At 35.1% G+C, this 23,927-nt stretch overlaps 1 protein-coding gene across 1 annotated transcript; it reads right to left on the minus strand.

Annotated features, from left to right (window-relative positions):
* Positions 1 to 18,920: 18,920 nt before the first annotated feature.
* Positions 18,921 to 23,651, minus strand: LOC107852638 (protein CHLORORESPIRATORY REDUCTION 6, chloroplastic). Its single transcript, XM_016697662.2, has 4 exons — positions 23,387 to 23,651; positions 22,093 to 22,221; positions 20,368 to 20,576; positions 18,921 to 19,448 (listed from the first exon to the last, which is right to left on the minus strand). The coding sequence occupies exons 1-4, from the start codon at positions 23,574 to 23,576 to the stop codon at positions 19,242 to 19,244; spliced, it is 735 nt and encodes a 244-aa protein (XP_016553148.1). The 5' UTR covers positions 23,577 to 23,651; the 3' UTR covers positions 18,921 to 19,241.
* Between the last annotated feature and the right edge of the window lie 276 nt (positions 23,652 to 23,927).

Consider the following 23,927-nt stretch of genomic DNA (forward strand, 5'->3'; position numbering starts at 1 on the left):
CTCCTCAGAGTCATCATCAAACTCCACAAACATACCAAAGCCCTTCTAGGCCAGATTTTTTTATCCAAGTCAAACAATGAAATGAGGCAGAAATTGAGGGATAAATTCACACCAATTGGAGAGTCGTATGTTAGTTTATTTCAGAGATTGGTACAGTAGAGCATGATCACTCCTCTCCTTGGTTATACTCTTGACCCTCATTCAAGAAGTTTTGATCCTAATGTACGATATGCATATCATTCTGATGTTCAGGTTCACAGTATTGAAGATTGTCGTGCTTTGAAAAGATAAATTGAAAAGATGATTCAAGATAAATCAATTATGGTGCAAAATATTGACAATGTGAAAATCTCTAGTCATGCTGATATGCAAACCAGTGCCTAAGTTATCAGGCTAAGCAATTGAGAAGTTACCCCTCTCCCTAGGTTTGGTAATTTGTTTTGTTTTATTTTCTGTTATTCAAATTATTTCAGAGTTGTAGTTCGGGATCTATCTTATTTTGTCCCTTTGTCATTATGTTCAAACCCTTCTATCTTTCATTTCAACTAAATAGAGTGTCCTTTTTTTCCCTTTGCATTTCAAATATGTATTTGTTTGTTTTCTTTACATAGTACATTTTATGTTTGCTCTAGCGATATGACGTGCTTGCGGAATTTTCAGCTAGATCTTAAAATCCAATTTAACCCTAAAATATTGGATCAGAGGGCTAAAGTTAGGATAAACATCTGAGAAAATAGTAGAGTGCTGAGACATTTGGCGACAAGTTGAAGCCTTTTCTGAAAATTAAGGCAATTATTTTGAGATCACATGAATAACTTGGTCATTAATTGAAAAACATAGCTCAATTTGGTCAAACAGTGTCTGCTGATCCTATCAAGGGGATCAAAAAGAAATCAACACCACGAAAGCATGAGTCATTCAATGTGAGGGATGTACAACAAATATAGAGTTGTATGTTTGACAAGTATAGAAAAGAGGTGACACACATGCTCAGGGCAAGTTAGTGTTGTAAAACATATCATAAGTGATGTTGATCGTGCACTTTCACATTGCATGCTAAGTACTAGTATTTTCAAGAATTGATATGACGAAGGCATTTTATTTTGCTATCCAAACATTGTGTCATCCTTTGTTTACCCCATTTGAGACTTAGTGTTATTTTCTTTCATACTCCTCTTTTGGAATCAAGATAAAGCCAGCAAAGCTCAAAAGAAAAGTATCGAGCAAGAGAATAGAGTCAGAAAGTTTCAAAAAACAAAGAGAAAAATGTGTCCAAGAAGGAAGAAAAAAGTGTCAAGAAATTAAAGTCATAAAAATCATAAAGAAAAAAGAGTCAAAAGAAAAAAAAAAAGAAGAACAACAAGTCAGAATCAAGCAAAAAAAGAATAAGCTGCCAGAACTACTCATGGCCTGATTCTCCTCTCTCGAGGGTGAGATACGTAGGCTGCCTTACTCAGGGCTCGGTCCAACCAAATAAAAAATTTAGAATTGTCCATTCAAAAAATTGGGGCATGAGTTAATCCTCATTGTTTGAGTCGATTCAAAAGTCAAAAAAAACTAGGGCATGAGTTAATCCTCATTGTTTGAGTCGATTCCAAAAGTTGTAAGTCCTATCCCACTTTAAGTGTCGTTTGGGAGCCATGCCATCCTTTCTTTCTAACCCTATCCAAAATTCAAGTTACAACCAAAGAAAGACCTTCAAATCAATCTTTGAGAATGTTAAGGCTAAGCATGTAATGGATGTGATGACGCATTTTGGGAACTACTTGTCTTCCTTAGCAGAATCAGGAGAGAAATAAAAATAAGAGAGTCTTATTGGAGAAAACCCTTACGGGCACCGTAAGATAATGGTAAGTTGAGAGAGATAAAAATGAGAGAGTCTTATCGGTGACAACCCTTATGGGCACTATGAGACAACTGTGAGTTGAGAGAAATGAAAATAAGGGAATCTTATTGGTGAAAAACCCTCTCAGATATCATAAGGGAATGGTGAGGTGATAAAAAAAAAATGAGAGAGGCTTGTTGGCGAAAACCCTTCAAGGTGCAACTAGTCGAATGAGGTCTCCGAATGCAATTGGCCCAAGAAAGCAACTCACTTTTAGGGTCATTAACTCAGAAACAATTTGTGAGAGTTCTGGATGGAAAGATCAGGCAGTTTAATCCGATGTGCATGTCATAATCATTAGAGTTGACTGTCATTTTCAGATAAACTTTTCTTTCATCTTTTTCAATAGGGACATTCATTGTCATTTCTTTCTTTTCTATAGTTATATTTTTATTTTCTTGAGTCAGTTATCCAAATAAAAGAAAAATTGTTGTTATTTTTCTCTTGTCTTTGAGTCAAGTCCATGTCAAAACAAGTGAGAAAGGATCTCAAAACTGGCTACCAATTTTGAAGAATAGGTTGATGAAGTAGTGAGTCAAGAGTCAAGGAAAGCTGCATGGATATAGTTTTTGTAATTTCATTTATGTTTTTAACTTGTAATTTTCATTTTTATTTGATGTAATGACAGAGCCACGGACCGGAACCTCGATGGGACCTCACTTGACTCTCCAACTCGGTTGTCCTTCTTCCTTTTGTTTCTTCCTGTGAATAATGGTCAGGTTAAAATTCTGTCTCGTTGTCTACGTCTTTGTATGAAAACACTTTGTTTTTACATGCAAAGTGGGGCATGATGTAGACACGTAATTTTGTCCCTCCCCGAAAGCATTTTTACCATTTTACCCACATCTTACTGCGTGCCCTCACCCGTACAATTATATCCCACAAAAATACAAAAATAACAAATCCCCAACCAACCTAATCCAAAATATTTTTATGTTAACAAATTAACAACCTCTCCCAATTAAAAATGGACACATCACCAACCCCTCCTCACCACTACCCTACCCAACCCCCACATACCCCTTACCCCCACCCTCTCACGTGCTCTTTCCATTTTTCTCTTAACAGAATTTCTAGGGACCCCACTGAAATTTTCCATTCCACTCATATACACAATATCATATACCAAGGGGGGCCACAGAATAGCTCTTAAACAAACAATTCTCCATTTTCCTCTTCTTTACACCATATACACACATTCGGGGAACCCATTTTTGTCATCATCTTCCTCCCTGGAATTCACCATAAATGCACAAAAATCAAACACACACACGCACCTCACCATATAATCACTCACGATTTACACCATCACTGTCACACCCCTTTTACGTACTCCAAAAGATTTATATTTTAAGTTTCGAAAGGGTTTTTATTATTAAAGTGACAAAATGAAGATTTGTTTCGAAAAGGACTTTTTATATTCAAAACTCAGAGTCGCCACTTGGCATAAATCGGGTGTGCCAAGTGACCCTTGAATATGCTTTTTAGAAAACAGATTTGACTCTTTAAAACTGATCCGCGAACAGAGATTCCGTCTAAGGAATTCTGTTGACCGAGGGGAAGGTGTTAGGCACCCCTCGATCCCGTGGTTCGACCACGATCGCTTGGTAAAGCGTATTGGCTAACTTTGACACCACGAGGGTATAAACCACACAAAATATGCAAAAACAATCAATCAAGCAAACAAGATAAAACAATCCAAAATTTAGTGTCCAGTCCAATTATACAGTCCAAAAAAAAAATGCGTAAAAATAAATCCTACTCTAAATTAATTCTAGACTAATGCTCTACCCGACGCCTCGGGCCTTCATCACGAACGTCCTCTTGGTACAAAATACTCAGGGCATTCCCCGATCGATAAACACAAGTACCTCGGGGCATTCTCCGACTGAATAGTACATTTTAATCCAAATACGATAAATTAGAAAAAAAACATTCAACCAATATTTCATATTCAAACATTCAACCAATCAACAAGTTCTAAAATTTGCCTACCCAAACCTATATTGCCTATCCATTTCAACCTAAACACGATCCAATCGTGTTCACAAACTTAAAATTTATTCCGAACTAAACAGAACAACCAACAAACTAACATTAATCTAAAATCATTCTTTTTATCAATTTCTCGATCCCGCCCCGCTAGCTTCGTTTTTATCAATCACATTACGCATATAATCTTCACATCACAACTTCAACAAAAATCCACCAACCATGGTTGCACCAACATAATCAAGACAATTCAATAAATCAAGGTAAAGAAAAAAGGAGTTAAGAAAATGGACCTTTCGATAATCAATTTCAGTTGAATAATGATGTTAAAGAAGCCCAAATTTCGAATCCCGAATAGAAGACCTCAATCGAAAAAACTCCCAAGCTCGGTATCGCCAAAATTGAAGCTCTAAACTGGTTGTGGGAAGCAGATTAAGACAAAACGGGACCCCAAGACTCAAAACAGTAGCAAACCGATGAACCACTGTATGTTTCGACCTTTTTCCGACGACACAGTCATCGAAGTAAATAACTGGATGCGACCTCTACCTCATTTCAATGCGTGTCTCAATTTCCAGTGAATCTAAGCTGAAAACAGAGAGAGGGTGACCTATTTTTGGCACGAATTTGGGTCGAAATGAACTGACAATACTATTCTCCGATTTGATTCACCGGAACAGTAGCCAAACCATGGATTTCAATGTATCTGGTAGCTAAGACAATGAGTTTCCGATGAGTTTCGTCGGAGAATTCAACCCCCGTCAACCTCGTCTACCCCTCTTCTCTCTTGTTCTCTCTCCCCTCACTTGATCTCACTCTCTCTTCTACCTCTACAACTCTCTATGTGTGTGATTTTGTGTGTGGAGTATTTCTGTGAGTATATTTGTGAATTTCTTGGTGAAGAAGATGATGGAAAGAAGAAGAAAAAAAATTGTGTCCTTTCTCTTTTTTTTATATGTATGTGAATATGGTCCCTTATCCGTGTCCATTCCCTGGGTTCAAAAAAAACGTGTAAAAAGAGGGTAGGGGGTAGGGTAGGGTAGTAGTAAGGGGGGTAGGGTATGGGGGCATAGGGTAGTGATGTGTTGTCCAAAATTGATAGGAGGAGTGGTTAATTTTGTTACAAGAGAATAATTAGGGATTAGGTTTGTTATTGTTTTGTATTTTTATGGGATATAATCATACGGGTGAGGGCATGTGGTAAGACAGGGATAAAAATGTGTAACTTGGGTCTTCGGGAGGGAAAAAATTAGGTGTCTACATCATGCCCCCTTTGCATGTAAACATGAAGTGTTTTCAGACAAAGAAGTAGACAACGAGATCAAATTTTGACCTGACCATTATTCAAGGAAAGAAACAGAAGAAAGAAGAGCAACCGGGTTTTGACTTAGGACATCTTACCTACCCAAGTTATGAGAGAATCAAGTCACGGGTATTTCAAAATATTGGAAAGAGATGGACTATACCGAGTTGGAGAGTCGAGTGGGGTTCCATCGAGGTTCCGGTCCACGGCTCTGTCATTACATTAAAAATGAAAATTACAAGTTAAAGCATAAATAAAATTACAAAAATCCTATCTATACAGCTTCTTTTGGACTCTTGACTTGAGTTTCATCACCCTATTCTTCAGGCGGGCTCTTGACTTGCTATTTCATCAACTTGTTGCTATGCTTTCAACTTCTTCACCCTGTTCTGCAGGCGGGCTCCTGAAATTTCATCAAAACTAAAAAGAAAATTATCCCAAAAGAATATTATTATAAAGAGAAATTTCATTTATTTGCTAGAAAAGTAAAGTTTCAAAAACAGAAATTGAATTTTTGCCCCAGTTTATCCTCAGAAGACTTTTGGAAAAGTCACATCATACCTACTTGCATGTTGCAATGATGAATCAAGACTCTGACTAAGAAATACATCTCTTAAGAGTAAAATTAAATAACCAAGACTAGGAAGTGCATCTCCTAAGAATTGAAGTGAGGGATTCTAACTAGAAAGTGCGTCTTCTAGAGATACAAGTTTAAGTTAAAAGTGTGTCACCTAAAAAATGAAAACTAGCAAGGAAGTGCGTATCCTAAGGATTAAGTGCAATAACTAGACTAGAAAGTGCATCTTCTAGGAATCAAGACTTAAGTTAGAAAGTACATCACCAATGTTGCTTGAATTATCAAAATAAGGAAGTGCATTTCCTTACCAATGCCTCTTGAATTACTCAAACAAGGAAGTGCGTTTCCTTACAAATGTTTCTTGAATTGCCCAAGCCAGGAAGTGCGTCTCCTTTCAAATGTTGCTTGAATTACCCCAAATAAGGAAGTGCATCTCCTTATCAAATGTCGTTTGAATTACCCAAACAAGGAAGTGTGTCTCCTTACCAATGTTGCTGGAATTACCCGAACAAGGAAGTGCGTCTCCTTACCAATGTTGCTGGAATTACCCGAACAAGGAAGTGCATCTCCTTAAAAATATTGCTGGGATTACCCGAACAAGGAAGTGTGTCTCCTTACAAATGTTGCTGGGATTACCCGAACAAGGAAGTGCGTCTCCTTACAAATATTGCTTGAATTGTCAAAACAAGAAAGTGCGTCCCCTTATAAATGTTGTTGGAATTAGCCAAACAAGAAAGTGCGTCTCCTTACAAATGTTGCTTGAATTACCAAACAAGGAAGTGCATCTCCTTACAAATGTTTGCTTGAATTTCCCACACAAGGAAGTGCATCTCCTTACAAATACCGCTTGAATTACCAAACAAGAAAGTGTGTTTCCTCACAAATATTGCTGGATTTACCAAATAAGGAAGTACATCTCCTTACAAATGTTGCTCGAATTTCCCACACCAAGATTATCATAAGGAAGTATTTTATTTTTGAAAGTGTGGTCCCATTTTTCAGGAGGAACCCGAACAGAAAGTAAAATCTCATTTTTCAAAAGGATCCTGAACAAAAAGTAAAATCTCACTTTTCAGGAGGGTCCTAAATAGAAAGTAACTCCCATTTTTCAGGAGGGTCCTGAACAGAAAGTAAAATCTCATTTTTCAGGAGGGTCCTGAACATAAAGTAAAGTCCCACTTTTCAGGAGGGTCCTGAACTGAAAGTAAATTCCCATTTTTCAGGAGGGTCCTGAATAGAAAGTAAAATCTCACTTTTCAGGAGGGTCCTGAACAGAAACTAACTCCCATTTTCCAAGAGGGTCCTGAATAGAAAGTAAAATCCCATTTTTTAGGAGGGTCTTGAACATAAAGTAAAGTCCCATTTTTCAGGAGGGTCCTGAACTGAAAGTAAATTCCCATTTTTCAGGAGGGTCCTGAACATAAAGTAAAGTCGCACGGATGTGCATTTCCAATGGTAACTGAATTAAGTGAAGCAAATCTGCCCTTATCTCAACAAAGAAAATTCGTCAGTTAAAAACTTAGTGGTAGTTTGCAGCACTTAGCTTTCCAGGTATTTGCTCTAGTGTTCATTCCCTTCATTTTGTTTCAGATTGCTGACATTTGCCCCTGCTTTGTCGTGTCATTGACCCAAACTCAGATCAGTAAGAGTGACTCCAAAATAACCACCGTATCTCTGCTTTGTCATGCTTCTCAGATAAATCCTTCAAACCTTGGTATTTTCATAAGTTCACAATTATGTCTCTTTCATATGCTGACTTTGTCTTGCATTGTCCAATTGAAGAAGTTGGTGGCCAGTTTTGAAATATTTTCTCACTTGTTTTGATATGGACTTGACTCAAAAACAAGAGAAAAATGACAATGACTTTTATTTGGACCACTGACTCAAGAAAACCAAATAAAATAAAGAGAAAAAAGAAAAGACAATGAGTGTCCTCATTTGAAACAAAGAAATGACAAATTTTCTAAAAATGATAGTCAACTCTAATGATTATGCCATGCATTTTGGATTAAGCTACCTGATCTTTCCATCCAACGTTTCTACCAATTATTGTCGAGTTAATGGCCTTGAAACTGAGTTGTTTCCTTAGGCCAATTGCATTCAGATGTCATTCGGCTAGTGACATTTTGAAGGGTCTTTCCCTCAGCTCACCCTTGTCTTATGGTGTATGTGAGGGTTTTTACTAATGAGACTCTCTTATTCTCATTTCTCCCAACTCAAAATCGTCTCACAGTGCCCGTGAGGGTTTTCACCAATAAGACTCTTTTTTATCTCTCTCAACTTACTATCGCCTTACGGTGCTCGTGAGGGTTTTCACCAATAAGACTCTCTCATTTTTATTTCTCTCTTAATTCCTTGGGCTGAGGAAGACAGGTAGTTCCCAAATACATCATCATATCCCTTACATGCTTTGCCTTAACATCCCCAAAGATTAATCTGAAGGTCTTTTCTTTAGTTGTAACTTGGCTTTTGGATAAGGTTAGAAAGAAAGGATGCCGTGAGGCCCAAACGACACTTGAAGTGGGTTAGGACATACAACTTTTGGAATCGACTCAAACAATGAGGATTAATTTATGCCCCAGTTTCTTTTGACTGGGTGATTCTAAATTATTTATTTGGTTGGACCGAGCCCTTAGTAGGGTAGCCTACGTATCTCACCCCCGAGAGAGGAGAATCAGGTCATGCATAGTTCTGGCAGCTTGTCCTTTTGCTTTGATCTGATTTTTTTTTCTTTTATTCGCTCTTTTCACTTTGCGATTCTTTTTTCTAACTCTATTTTTCTTGACACTCTTTTTTTGGAAACATTTTTGTCTCTTTTTTGTAACTTTTGACTTTATCTTCTTACTCGACACTATTCTTTGAACTTTGCTTACTCTATCTTGATTCCAAAAGAGGGGTAGAAAGAAAATAACACTAAGGCTCAAATGGGGTAAACAAAGGATGACACAATGTTTGGATAGCAGAATGAAATGCCTTATCATATCAATCCTTAAGAATGTAAGTATATAGCATGCAATGTGAAAGTACACGACCAATATCACTTATGACATGTTTTACAACACTAACTTGCCTCGAACATGTGTTTCACCCTTTTTATATACTTGTCAAAGATACAACTCTACCTTTGTTATGCATCCGTCACATCGAGTGATTCATGCTTTTGTGGAGCTGATTTTCTTCTTGTTAACCTTGATATAGGGATCACACATCCACTATTTGACCTAATTGGGACCTGCCTTTCGATCGATAGCCAAGTTATTCTTGTGATTCTCAAAATAATTGCCTTAACCTATTACCAAATATCTCAGTACTTTATCTATTTTCTCATATGCTTTTTTCTAACTTTAACCCTTTGATTCAAAGTTCATGCTTAAACTGGATTTTAAGATCTGGCTGAAAATTTCACTACATGTCATATCACTAGAGTTAACACAAAATGTACTATGTAAAGAAAACAAACAAACAACACATATTTAAAACACAAAGGAAAATGAGACACTTCATTTAGTCAAAACAAAAGATAGAAGGGTTTGAACATAAACAACAAAAGGACAAAACAAGACCGATCCCGAACTACAACCCTGAAATAATTCGGAGAATAGAAAATAAAACAAAATAAGCTACCAGACCCCTTCCTAGTAAGGAGAGAGGTCACTTCTTAATTGCTCAGCCTAACATCTTAGCCACTGGTTTACATATCAGCATGACTAGAGCTTTTCTCACTGTCAGTGTTCTATACCATGATTGATTTATCTTGAATCATCTTTTCAATTTCTCTTTTCAAAGCACGACAATCTTCAATACTGTGACCCTGAACATCAGAATGATATGCACATCATACATTAGGATCAAAACTTCTTAAATGTGGGTCGGGAGTATACCCAAGGAGAGGAGTGATCATGTCCTGCTGTACCAATCTCTGGAATAAACTTGCATACGACTCTCCAATGGGTGTGAAGTTATCCCTCAACTTCTGTCTCATTTCATTATTTGGCTTAAATTGAAAACCAGGTCTAGAACGGCTTCGGTATGTATGTGGAGTTGGAGGATGACTCAGCAGAGTTGGCGCACGCTAGTGTGGGTAAGATGTAGGTTGAACATAAGGTTGTGCATTATACACTTGATATGGAGGTGGGGGAATGGGATATAATGGATTTTGGTAAAGATTCTGTGGAGCTTGGGAATAAACTTAGGTTTGAGCCTGTGGGTAACGATAGTGTGGTCCTCTTGCCCATGCCTGTTGTCCAACTGCAATGGCAGATGCATCTTCCACATTCTTCTTTCCTCCCACACTTCCCAAACCTTTTTGAATTTCTTGAGTAGTCACTTTTAATGTTGCAAAACTCACAATGCGACCAGTCTTAATTCCATCCTCTATCATCTCCCCCATTTTGAGGACCTCAATAAATGGCTTGCCTAATACAGGTAACAAGTGTTGATAATATGTTTCATCCTACGCTTGAATAAATGCCTCCACTATCTTACTTTCTTTCATTGGCGGTTTCACCCTAGCAGCTTGTTTACGCCATCTAATCGCATACTCTCTGAAAGTTTCAGTACTCATTTTCTTCATATTAGTTAAGGATTTCTCGTCAGGAATCAACTCTATATTGTATTGAAATTGTTGCACGAATTCATTAGCCAGGTCATCCCAACTATTCCACTTGTCGATGTCTTGGTCAACAAACCATTCTGAAGCTAGACCTGAAAGACTCTCACCAAAATATGCCATGAGTAATTCTTCCTTCCCTCCAGCGCCCCTTAGCTGGTTGCAATAGCATCTCAAATGTGCTATAGGATCGCCATGTCCATCATACTTCTCAAACTTCGGCATTTTAAAACCAAGAGGAAGATGTACACCTGGAAACATGCACAGATCTTTATATGAGATACTTTTGTACCCCTCAAGTCCTTGCAAGTTTTTCATAGTCAGTTCCAAACTTCTCAATTTTTTGGCTATTTCCTCTTGTTCTTCTGTCATAACAGGTTTCTCAGTGTTAGGAGGAAATTCAGGCGGTTGAGGAAAATCATGAGGACCAGTCGACTTAAATGTGGGCTCGGGAGCGTAATACTGATCACTAAAAATATTCAATACAGGTTCGCTTGTAGAGTGGGGAATCACAACCGTTGGATTGACATTAAAAGCAAGAGCTTCAGACGTAAGTGGGGTTGCAAAAGCATGAATAGCAGGCGGAGCCGAGCATGTGGTAATTTTGTATTGAGGAGTAAGGAAATGAATATTGGAAGTGGTTGGATATTGTTGCCCCGGAGTCGATCCTGATGCATGTTGTGGCATATCAACAAAAATGAGAAATTGTGCATGTGACACGGGAGGCACGCTAGAAAGATATTCTAGATTATCAGTGGGAACTGGAGGAGGCGGCAACCCATTAGCCCAAGCTCGATGCATTTCTATTATTTGCCGCCTTAGTTTCCGAATCTCTTCATTATCTCCTACATTCTCATTCCCCGAACTCCTTATATGATTAGTGACAACTAACTCGGTATCCTTGTTGGCCATAACTTCCTCTGTGACTTGGAGCAATATGGAGGACCAGCCAAAATGCCACAAACCAACCACCTTAAACTAACTGGACAAGAGATAGCAAATGATTAGAGTTCAACAGTTTTTCAAAACCTCTCTATTTTTTTATTTTATTTTTTTTGAAAAGATCACCGAACCCATGAAGGGCGCCTACGTATCTCACCCCCGAAAGGGGAGAATCAGGTGTGCGTAGTTCGTGAAGTCGTGCCAAAATGGCCAATTGAACTCTTTTTCTTTTTTTTTTCTTTTTGAAACTTTAAGAAGAAAAGAAAATAACAAATTGTCAAAAAGAACTGACGAAAATCTTTTTTTTCATTTTTAGGCTTAACATCCTTATACAAAATGAAAACTATGATTAACAAAGAAAAATCTTTTGGGGTGTTTGATTTTGAATTTCATAGGAAAATGAAATTTGAAACTATTAAAGAAAAATCTTTTTGTAGTTTTCTTTTAGAGATGTATATGAAACACCTACTCTAAGTGAAGAGTGAAGAAAATCTTTTTGAATTTTCATATTTCTGTACAAAATGAAATCTATGATTACCGAAAAAATATTTTTGGATTTTTTATTTTGAATTTCATGCGAAAAATGAAACCTGAACCTATTAAAGGGAAATATTTTTTATTGTTTTCTTTTAAAGATGTACATGAAACACCTACTCTAAATGAAGAGTGAAGAAAATCTTTTTGGATTTTTGAAATAAGATCAACCAAAAATGAAACCTATGACTATTGAGGAAAATCTTTTTTTTTCTTCTTTTTTTTTTCTTTTCAAGATATGTATGAAACACCTACTCTAAATAAAGAGTGAAGAAAATTATTTTTTTTGAATTTTTTAAATAAGATCCCCGAACCAACAATAGGCTGCCTACGTATCTCACATCCCGAAAGAGGAGAATCAGGGGTGCGTAGTTCGTCCAGATTGGACAATTAATGATTAACTAATAGATTGACCCTAACTTAAAAGATACAACCAAAGACAAGCAAATAAAATCTTTTTTGAATTTTTAATTAGACACTTCAACTAAAACTGACACCAACAATTACGAAGGAAAATCTTTTTGGAATTTTCACTATATAAGAATGTACAAAGCTCCTATTGAAAGGAAAAAATATTTTTGGAGATTTCGAATTATGAATACTTACTAAAGAAATACAAGAAAATTTTTTTAACGTTTTTGATTTTGTGGGAAATGAGTGCAAAAAGTAAAAAAATATTTTATTATTTTTTTTAATTTTTGAATTGTGAAAAACAAAAGTCATAAAGAACCCTAAAAACTACCAAATCTCTTTTTTTTGTTCACTCTTTTTTTTCCAACAATTTCTTGCCTACACACTTTGCTTCTAACTCATGTTTTTGCCCAAACCAATCGGTCAAATAACCTCGTTACCCTCAAAGATGCAACATTTAGCATGTAGGGATGCCTTAGAGGTGAGTCTCCTACAAAAGGCCATATGGGTCCCGCTAGGTCTCCGTATGATGCACATAAGCATGATCTAAAGGCTGACCTACGTTGTGGTTCACTAACAAGGTTGTTCGGGGGAGCGTATGGTCGATAGTGGCTGCTTTGCTTTCCACCTACTCCGTAACACCGAAGGCTCCCCCCCTAAAACAAGGGTGACTAAACTAGAGGTCGTGTACAACACGTGTACTACGGACTTGTTGCAGAAAGAAGGCCAGGGGGTGGACACATGATGACAGATATAAAGCGGTAACACATAGGATAAATACTATAAACAAAGAGCACGAGAACGCACAAAAGTGAAAACAATAACACAAACAATAATCACAAACAATGCTTATACACTCGTAATGCCAAACAATGCCGATACGACTCCAAAAATAAGCTCGAATTCTGAAAAGAGTCCCCAGCAGAGTCGCCAGAGCTGTCACACCCCTTTTACGTACTCCAAAAAGATTTATACTTTAAGTTTCGAAAGGGTTTTTATTATTAAAGTGACAAAATGAAGATTTTTTTCGAAAAGGACTTTTTATATTCAAAACTCAGAGTCGCCACTTGGCATAAATCGGGTGTGCCAAGTCACCCTTGAATATCCTTTTTTCAAAACAGATTTGACTCTTTAAAACTGATCCACGAACAGAGATTCTGGCTAAGGAATTCTGTTGACCGAGGGGAAGGTGTTAGGCACCCCTCGATCCCGTGGTTCTTCCACGATCACTTGGTAGAGCGTATCGGCAAACTTTGACACCATGAGGGTATAAACCACACAAAACATGCAAAAACAATCAATCAAGCAAACAAGATAAAACAATCCAAAATTTAGTGTCCAGTCCAATTATAGAGTCCAAAAATAAAAAAAAATGCATAAAAATAAATCCTACTCTAAATTAATTCTAGACTAATGCTCAACCCGATGCCTCGGGCCTTCATCACGAACGTCCTCTTAGTAAAAAATACTCAGGACATTCCCCGGCCGATAAACACAAGTACCTTGGGGCATTCCCCGACTGAATAGTACATTTTAATCCAAATACGATAAATTAGAAAAAAAACATTCAACCAATATTTCATATTCAAACATTCAACCAATCAACAAGTTCTAAAATTTGCCTACCCAAACCTATATTGCCTATCCATTTCAACCAAAACACGATCCAATCATGTTCACAAACTTAAAATTTATTCCGAACTAAACAGAACAACCAACAAACCAACATTAATCTAAAATCATTCTTTTTATCAATTTCTCGATCCCGCCCTGCTAGCTTCATTTTTATCAATCACATTACGCATCTAATCATCACATCACAACTTCAATAAAAATCCACCAACCATGGTTGCACCAACATAATCAAGACAATTCAACAAAGCAAGGTAAAGAAAAAGGGAGTTAAGAAAGTGGACCTTTCGATAATCAATTTCAGTTGAATAATGATGTTAAAGAAGCCCGAATTTCGAATCCCGAATAGAAGACCTCAATCGGAAAAACTCCCAAGCTCGGTATCGCCAAAATTGAAGCTCTAAACTGGTTGTTTGATCTCATTTAATGTTCATGCATTAGATGACGAAATATGGAATGGTGTTGACTTGTTGTTTAGATTTCGTTAATAGAATTAATTAAAGATTGTTGAAATTGTAATTGTGGATCATGGAATTTGGGTGTTAAAAGGGAATTTGGGGGTGGAGTTACGAGGTTGATAAAATTGTGAATTTGGTTTGATGATTGGTTTTATTGTTGTTCTTTTTTGTTTAATTCGGAATAAGTGTGAATATTGTTGGAACGCGATAGATCACGACATGTTGAAATGGATAGGAAAATATAGGTTCGGGTAGGCAAAATTTAGGGATAAATGCTTTGTTGGATGTTTGAATGTGGAGTTGTGTGTTCAATGTTTTCTAGTTTATCACATTCAATTGAAATGTATTCATTTGGCCGGGTGATGCCCCAAAGTTTCATGTATTTATTCACCGGAGATTGCTCCGACGTACTATGTTAGCGGAAGATGTTCTTGATGAAGGCCCGAGGCATCGGGTAAAGCACGGGAGCGTAGTTAGGATTAGTGTAGGTTAGAATAGGATGTATTTTTCGCATTTTTTTTTATTTTGGACTGTATAATTGGACTGAACATTATATTTTGGATTTGTTTTGTTTTATTTGTTTGATTGATTGTTTTATGTGTTTTGTGTGGTTTATACATTTATAATGTCAAAATTAGACGATACGCTCTACCAAGAGACCGTGGTCGAACCACCGGATCGAGGGGTGCCTAACACCATCCCCTCGATCAACAGAATTCCTTAGCCGGAATCTCTGTTCGCAAACCAGTTTTAAAGAGTCAAATCGTTTTGAAAATGATTTTCTAAAGGTGACTTGGCACACCGGATTATGCCAAGTGGCGACTCTGAGTTTTTAAATGCAAAAATAATCCTTTTTCAGAACAAATTTTCATTTGGTCACTTTAATAATGAAAACCCTTTTGAACTTAAATTATATTTGATTTGGTAAAAAAAGGGTGTGACACCAACCATACGTGGTCGGTTTTTAAAAATCTACCACATTTTTACCGATCACGCATTTTGGTCGGTTTTGTGGTCGAAAATGCAGAAAAACCTACCACATGTGGTCGGTTTGTGTGGTTGATTTTTCTTGTTTTTTGTAGTAGTGTTAGTAGGAAAAGATCTCTTTCTTATTATATTTCTATTAGATTTATTATGAAGGGTTTTGTAGCTCTATAAATAGAAGATCCCTCTTCTCAAGTCATTAACACAATAGCATCGACAATGTAGTCGTTTAAGAGTTTTGTTTAGGGAGAGATTTTCTCCCAATTTGTTTTTATGCTTTTTTGTTTTAGGTTATTAATATGTGGGCCAATTGGACGAATAATATCAATAATATTATGTTGTAGTATGTTTTTCTTGTCATCTTAATTATCTTCTTAATAGTTTGCAAACTATAAGCTTACGTATGACACCCTCTTGATTTCGAACCCAACAGTTCGTTATTGATAAGCAAGTGAAAATCAACCTTGTAAATATTGGCGGTGAACGGGAATAATCACTAAGGTTGTACTCAACTCAAGCTACAAAGAATTTAAGAAGAGAACCTCCTTGCAACCTAAAAAAGCTGGAGTAGAATACCACATTAATTTTGAATCAGTATAGAAATTTTGATGTCATTTATTTATGCTCTCATATTATATTCTGCATCTTGAATATTTATTTGAAGGACTAACAATTATTTGCAGGTTATAGCGTCATCAATCGACTGGGTTCAAACAGTAGTCGACTAGCTAATTTTTAACAGGCCAATTTAACCCCCCCTTCCTCGACTCCCCCTCCCTCCCGCCTCCACCCCTCCCCTTATACTTTCAAAATTAACCTAATAATATAAAAATTTATACCCTTATACTTTCAAAATTAACCTAATAATATAAAAATTTATATATTATCAGTATATAAAACTTAAACTTCTTTAGAATTTATTTTTCTATATATAAGTTTCTTCCTGTACCCTAGACAAACCATCAGAGAAAAACCATTCAATTATTACATTTGAAGAATTGAAATTGAAACATACAATGTTAATGATATTTACTTTCTTTCAAATTTCAACTAAAATCAGAATGTGTTTCTTCTTCAATTTTACATACTTCATTCGTTTTAAAAAAAATTGACATATGTTAAAATTAAAGATATGCTAAAAGTACATTCTTCAATTTTAAGAATTTTTTTATTTTGTTGTTGTGGTCTTAAATTGAAGATATGTTAAATATATCAAAATATGCTTGAATCTTATGGTGTTAAACATGCTACATAAAATGTTGAAATTAAAAAATTATTAAAAAAATAATCATTTTTTTCGTAACAAACTAAAAAAAATATATATTATTATTTATTTTTTTTAAATGAAGGGAGTACTATAATTTTTAGGTAAGGCGCATAATTAACTCAAAGACTAAAAATAAAGGTGAACTGCGCAATGGACCTACAAGTACAAAACTTGGCTTATAAGAAGGAAACTTACATATTTGGCTGCTCGCCAAAAATAATTACAATCGCTATATATAAAGAGACAGGAGCACAATAAGTATAGAATTTGCAGATTTAATTGAACTCAATAACTTTCGTTTACATATTGTATTTATCTTAAGAAACGCAATCCCTAACTGTAATAATAATTGAGCTTTAACCTTCGATGCTATTAAACATAGTGTTGGGATTTCACAACCCTGCAATAATCGTATGTACTCCCTTTATTCTAAGGTCAAACCCATCGTTAGCCCCCTAAAGTTGGTACGATCTTTCACTTTGGCATCTCAACTGGACGTTGTTCACTTTTGACACCTCAAGTAGCCTTAAACTGTGTCACTTTGACACCTTTTGCTGATTCAGCAAAGAGAGTATATTACACTCGCTTTTGGGCGCGTTTCAGGGGTATTTTCGTAAATTTTTAAGGGCATTTTCGTAATTCTGTTATCTTTAAATTTTTTTTAAAATTATACATAAAGATTTTTAAAATTTCTTCTCCACTCAATTTTTCTTTATCTTAACCTCCATTAATGGAGGTTGAATTTTTAAAGAATCAATGGAACACACTACCACACTAACAACAACCAAATTACACCCAAAACATCAACCCAAAATTCTCCTCTTCCACTCACGACATCATTAACACCAAAAAAAAAAAATGTTCATTCCATCAACCCACTCAAAGAACATAGCAAAATACTCCTTTCTTCTCCATTTTCTTTTACCTATTGAACAAACGCATAAGACTTCAATAAGAAATACCCAAATCAATATTTCTCCAAAACTTCTGAAAAATACAAAGAATCACTAAAAATTCAATGATTTACTTCTTAGGGGAATTTTATCAAATACAAAGTGTGCAAAGAAAACTGAAATTATTTAGAAGGGCAAGTGCAATATTTTTTTTGCTTTTCCACAAGGATAGTGGATTCTTTACTAGTAAGAAGGAATCAAAAGGTAAATTGGTCAAGGCAAAAAACTTTAAATATTAACAAACTACATGGCATAAGAGGGATTTAATTATTTATATTTTCTACCGATAAATAATTTTTTAACTGAACATTGGCCTCCTCTTTCTCCATGTCTAAAATTCGTGAAGCTTTTAAGGAGGATCTATCATCCTCAGTGAATGAGGAGGTATGTTTACTTTTCTGAAAAATTCTACCTCCATTAAAGGTTCAACTTCCATTAATGGAGGTTGAACTTAAAACGTTAGATAAGGAAGATGTGGATTTTTTTGTAACTATTTAATGAAAGAACCATGTGTCATTAATATATTGGACACTTAACCATTTATTTTGATCCTTTTTTTTGTTTTTAAAAAAATTGTGGGTGTAAATAATGATGTGACCTTTAAAATGAGTTGGCACGAACTCATTGTCCACTTAATTCATGCTGAAAGCGTGTGTAATTCACGCACCAGAGTTGGTGCTGAAAGGTGCCAACGTGACACGTTTTATGACTACTTGAGGTGTCAAAAGGGAACAACGTCCATTTGAGGTGTCAAAGTGAAAGATCGTGTCAAGTTTACGAGGCCACCGATGAGTTTGACCTTGTTCTAATTTATGCGATAGAGTTTAACTCGATATAAAGAAGAAAAATATGATTTTTATTTTTTAAAAAAATAATTATAATCTTAAATTTATCATAACATTTTATATAAAAACAGTAGCTATATAAAGCCCATTTAAATGGAACAAACATTGGGCCTTCATGCCCATTCACTTTTGGGTTGGGCACTGACATTACATTATTGGGCCTCTTGTTACACAAGCTAAGTAGGTCTTAGCATTTTTCGCGTGTCTTTGTAATTAAGTGAGCTTTAGCTATGACACCTCATTTATTTATTGCTAGATGTTACCTATTTATGAAATTTTACGTAACTTAAATTTTCGCTAATCTAGTCGCTTGAATTAAAAATAGCCTGAGACTATCTAATCAATATAAATGTATAATATATGTATACTGACTAAGGAAAGTCAACAATGAATCCAATTGACTAGATAATTAAAAGATCACAATTTCATGTCATATGCATCGTAATGTATTCCATTCTTATAATGACATAATTTCGAGATAAGTATATTAATGCCAGCCGTATCAAATTTAATTAATGCATCTAATACTAGACAAAAGAAGCATCTTATATTCAACAATTTCAAATTATTTTATAAAAAGATCCAACTAACTGTTGGTGCAATATGAAAAATGCAAAAATCGAAACTCTAACTCTAAGAATAGGAAATTAAAGATAAAAGAATAGAAGTCTAGTCTTTTCGTTTACATGCGCCCCCACCCCCCCACCACCCTCTGTACCTCCCTTTAGCAAATTATTGACCTTCAAATCTTTATCTCAAGCACCCTCTAAGCTTCCGATGAAATGTCTACAGATTTCTTAGCTTGATTTAGTGTACAAGGTTTTGAGAAAACTCGACTTGCATCAACTTTTATGAAGGATCAATAGAATTTTTATCAATCAAGTCAAAAAGTTCATCACCAATCCCAAAACCAAGCATTCTTGCCATGTCTTTGGTCTTGAGCCTTGGCATTGGAATCTCATGTCTCTTCAACCAAGAATACACTACAAACACTTTATTCATCACAAACAATTCCAATGCTTCTGGATTGAACACTACTCCCATTTTCATACTCATCTGTCAACAAAAACAAATACTGTAAATTTTTTTAAAAAAATATGTAAAATAAGAAAGTTTGAATGGCCAAAAGTTCTTGACATAACGGTAGGAGTTATTATCATGTGATGATCAGGAAGTCACATGTGGAAGCCAGTGATGGAATAAGGATTTTCACCAAAAGTACTTGAATAATAGAGAAATAAACACATTAAAAAAATCAAGGAGATTCAACGTATAATATGATATGCAAAAGAAACAAAAGTAATTGATCTATTTACATAATGTTGTTTTCCGGCCGAGGAGTGTCCATTGACTTCTTTTGTAATAATGCAAGGTAAAATTATGTATAATAGATCCGAACTAGTCCAAGTCATTTGAGGGACCCGACATCAAGGGCAGAGCTAGGGAGCGCAAGACGATTCACATGAAAATAACAGTATATATATACGATATCAAAATAATTTTAATGTACCCAGAGTAGATATTGAATTCTCTTAACCTCTTCTATATAATTTGAACTCCCTTAGTTAAAAAGAATCCTGACTATGCCACTGTCTGTCGATAGTGTGAACTTAGTGCACTTGTTTAATTTGGTTTGATCAATAACTCAAAACGCTGCAACAGATTAAAATACAGTAATTATGTAAAAAAAAATATATATATTTTTTTATAATTATGGTATCTGTGCCAACTTTTGTACACATCAACTAAATTCGCGGGATACCTGCCACCTCCCACCAGCAACAGATCCTATCTGTTAACTCTGTCCACCAAGGGTAGGATAAATGAGAAGAATCCGTAGTGTTTACTTTTGTCTTTGCTGAGATTTGAACCTAAGACTCAACGGAGTTCATTGACCACTAGGCCACACCCTTGCATGCATGTAAAAATTCTTTACACTATCAACATACATATATTTAATTAAAGAATTAGATACCTGATGGGGTACCAACATTGCTGCATAACGTGCAAGTTCTCCAGCTCTCCAATCCAATAAAACTGGTAACCATGGATAAGTAGCATCTAATTGAACAAACCATAGTCTTATATCTGGAAATTCTGATAATTCCCTTTGATCATATTTGTCTTCCCTTTGGTAATTGATTGTAAAACCAATTGTCTTTTCCATAAACTCTTTTGGCTTGGCTGTTACATTTTGCAACATGATTAGCATCATATATAAGTATCTGTGTTTTAAAAGGCGTTTTTGGGGACGAGCTCTGTAGTGAGGCGTATCAAAAATGCACCGTGGAGATGATGGGGAGCAAAAGTCTCAAAAGACATGCTCAACAATTTGAGGCGTATGCCTGAGCATGAGACGCGTTTTTATGTTGGGGCGTAAGCCCAAAAAACATCTTCAAGTTAAAACAAAATTGTTGAATAAGTGACAAAAGAGAGTTGCTCGGACCCTTCACTTCAACTCTGAAGTTGTAAGTTCGAGTTAATAAAGGAGCAAAAACAGTGGCAGCTCCTAGGAAGGAAGGGGTAATAAAAAGAAAAAAGAATTGCTGAATAAGTCCTTTATATAATATCCAAGTTATCATTCAAGTACTAATATAAAAATGGATAATATTATGATCGAGTGTATGTAGACCTCACCCATGCTTTAGGAGGCAGAGAGAGGGTTGTTTCTTATAGACATGAAAAGGATTTGAAAGCACGTCTCAAAGAAAATACGAGTGAAGAAGCTATGGAAAAATACTCTAGAACGCATGTTAACGTATACTAAAAAAGGAAACGTTATACTACAAGAGTAATAATAAGATAATCGAAGTGCAAGAAATAATCGAAGGACAAGAAACTAAATGAGTAATACTACAACAACTAGTATGGAAAGATAAACAAGACAATATTCTACTACCTACTAACCTACTACCCTAGTTCCATCTCCTTAACGGTTAGTAGTTACTTTTTCCTTTTTTAGTATAGGTTAACATGTTTTCTAGATTATTTTTCCATTGCTTCTTCACTCCTGTATTTTTTTTCCGGTATGCTTTGAAATGCTTTTCCTGTCTACCAGAAGCAATCCTCTCTCTGCCTCCTAAGGCATAGGTAAGGTCCACATACACTCGACCTTCCCCAAATCCCACTTGTGAAACTATACTGAGTATGTTATTATAGTAAGTGGACGGAATCAGACAGGTCCCGGATTAACCATTAGGGAACCCTGTCTCACAGTATCTGCACATTTGTCCTACTAATCTTTCAGTTGATGAAAGTTTCTAACCCATTGTTCATTTTAATAGAAGTATGTAAATTGAGGAACCCAAACTTGTTTAAGACTAAGGCGTAGTTTTACTCATACATATAAGTTTTACTTATACGTATACACTATTGAGTATAAAGAATTTTTTCACTGTCAAGTCAATTTTATCTATCATAGCTTGTATCGGAAGTGGATGCAATATTGCAGCATCAAGTTCATGTGAACTCAGTACTTTTGATGTAGAATATAAATCTTTATATCAAATTCACTAAAATCACGACAAATGACAAGTTTGGAAGCATATACTACTAAAAATAGTGTACTACCTCGATTTCCTTTGGTCTATTTTTGCACTGCTTTTAATAGTGATATTTTTAAAGATATACTAATAGATACAATGCTAAGAACCTTAATAATTAAAATCAATGAACTTAAATCAATTAGTGAGATACTTACCAGATGAGGATGAAGATATCCCAGTGGCATTCTGAAATGGGGATAAATCAAGACTTTGAATAATGTCATTATCTATTACTACTTCGTATCTACCTTCTGTTGGTGGCATTGGTGGAGGTGCTTCTGTATCTGTTAAAAGAAAAAGTCAGAATTTGAAATTAATTCGAAAATTATGATCATTTAATAAATTTTATATAATAAGTTTCTTAAGATAAATATAAGATTTGATAAAAGCAAGTAGATTCAACAAAATCTATAAGTTCTACTCTAGTTTTGACTCCTGACTTAAGTGACAAATAATGTTCTCATCGTAGTACATTTACGATTCAATAGGAATTGAACCAACGAATTGACCAATTATGAGCCAGTCTTATCTTTTCAAAATCTAACATATGGACACTAATAAATTGAAACATGAAAACATGAAGAAATAAAAGAGAAACTAGAAACGACATCTATTATTTTAATCAACGAAAAATTGTCAAATAAGGAGATGCTTAAGCAACGAACAAAGTTGTCTCGTAGTCGTGTATTCAATAGGAATTGAACCAATGAATTAACCAATTATAAGCTAATCTTATCCTTTCAGAATAATAACATATGGACTTCAATCAAGTACGCACACCAATAAATTGAAACATGAAAATATAAAGAAATAAAAGAGATATACTAGAAACAATATCTATCATTTTAATGAAACACAAAATTGTCAAACAAGAGGTACTTAAGTGACAAATAAAGTTGTCTCATCGTCGTGCATTTGGTAGGAATTGAACTATCAAATTGACCAATTATGGGCATATCTTATCCTTTCAGAATAACAACATATGGACAACATTCACTTGAAACATTAAAAATGAAAATTAAAAGAAATAGATAAGAAACAACATTTGTTGTGTCAATGACACCAAAAATAAAAAAATCTATGAAATATTTAATTGCGAACCTAGTAATTAAAACGAGATATGAATTCTGTGAAAAGTTAAAAATCTATAAACTTCAAATTAAGACTCCGACAGAATCATAGTAAATGAATGGAATTAAAAGATATGCAAATGACCTCCATCCATCTTCACTTCTCCTTGACATGGCAAATTTTAAGAAATAATATTTAATAGATGTAAGTTTACTAAATCATTTTTTGAATATAATTTAATGTTTTGAAAAATACATTGAATAATGAACAAATAGACACAAAATGATATATTATCCATTGATATCCAAAAATGGACAAATATGTTAGACATCTATACTGAACAGGTAAAGATGGACGAATGGAGTAACATATACTTACTATCTTGGTCATCATAAAGGGAGAGGTCAAAATTCCCAGATGGATTGAATGATACAAAAGTAGCAACTTGTCTCAAATGTGAACAACAACAACAAGAAGTGAAAGAAATTGAATTAATCAGTGGAACCAAAGAAGGAATTGTTTGTTTGAGTGGAGAAAAAAGTGAATGTAATGGTCTTATGGAAGCCATGGATAAACAAGAAATGACTTTTGCTAAAAAAAATTATTTTGACAGTTAAAATAGGAGTTTTTTTTTTTTTAGCTTATCATCTTTTTATTCTGGCCTTATGTTTTAAAATTTACTATATCCATATTGGCTATTTTGGAAGTGTGTTTTATTAAATTGCAGAATTGGACTAGAACTATTAACATGTTACAATCCCTTCCCTGGGCAAATTTAGATGGAAAGTTTGGAGCACGTGAATTTGTGGTTTCGCCGTGAAATCAAGTATTTTATTTATATATTTTTTAAAGTTTGTATAATATTATATGCTAACACCTATGTTGTAAGAGGATTTATCAGCCCACTTTGTTGAAGATT

Source organism: Capsicum annuum, chromosome 7, assembly GCF_002878395.1.
Source record: "Capsicum annuum cultivar UCD-10X-F1 chromosome 7, UCD10Xv1.1, whole genome shotgun sequence".
NCBI lineage: Eukaryota > Viridiplantae > Streptophyta > Magnoliopsida > Solanales > Solanaceae > Capsicum > Capsicum annuum.

Coding starts and splice junctions, on each gene's coding strand:
- LOC107852638 (XM_016697662.2), bottom strand. CDS start 23,576: ATGGCTTCCATAAGACCATTACATTCACTTTTTTCTCCACTCAAACAA. Junction 22,222..23,386: donor CCTTTATGATGACCAAGATA/GTAAGTATATGT, acceptor TTCTTTTAACAG/ATACAGAAGCACCTCCACCA. Junction 19,449..20,367: donor CAATGTTGGTACCCCATCAG/GTATCTAATTCT, acceptor TTTTGTTGACAG/ATGAGTATGAAAATGGGAGT.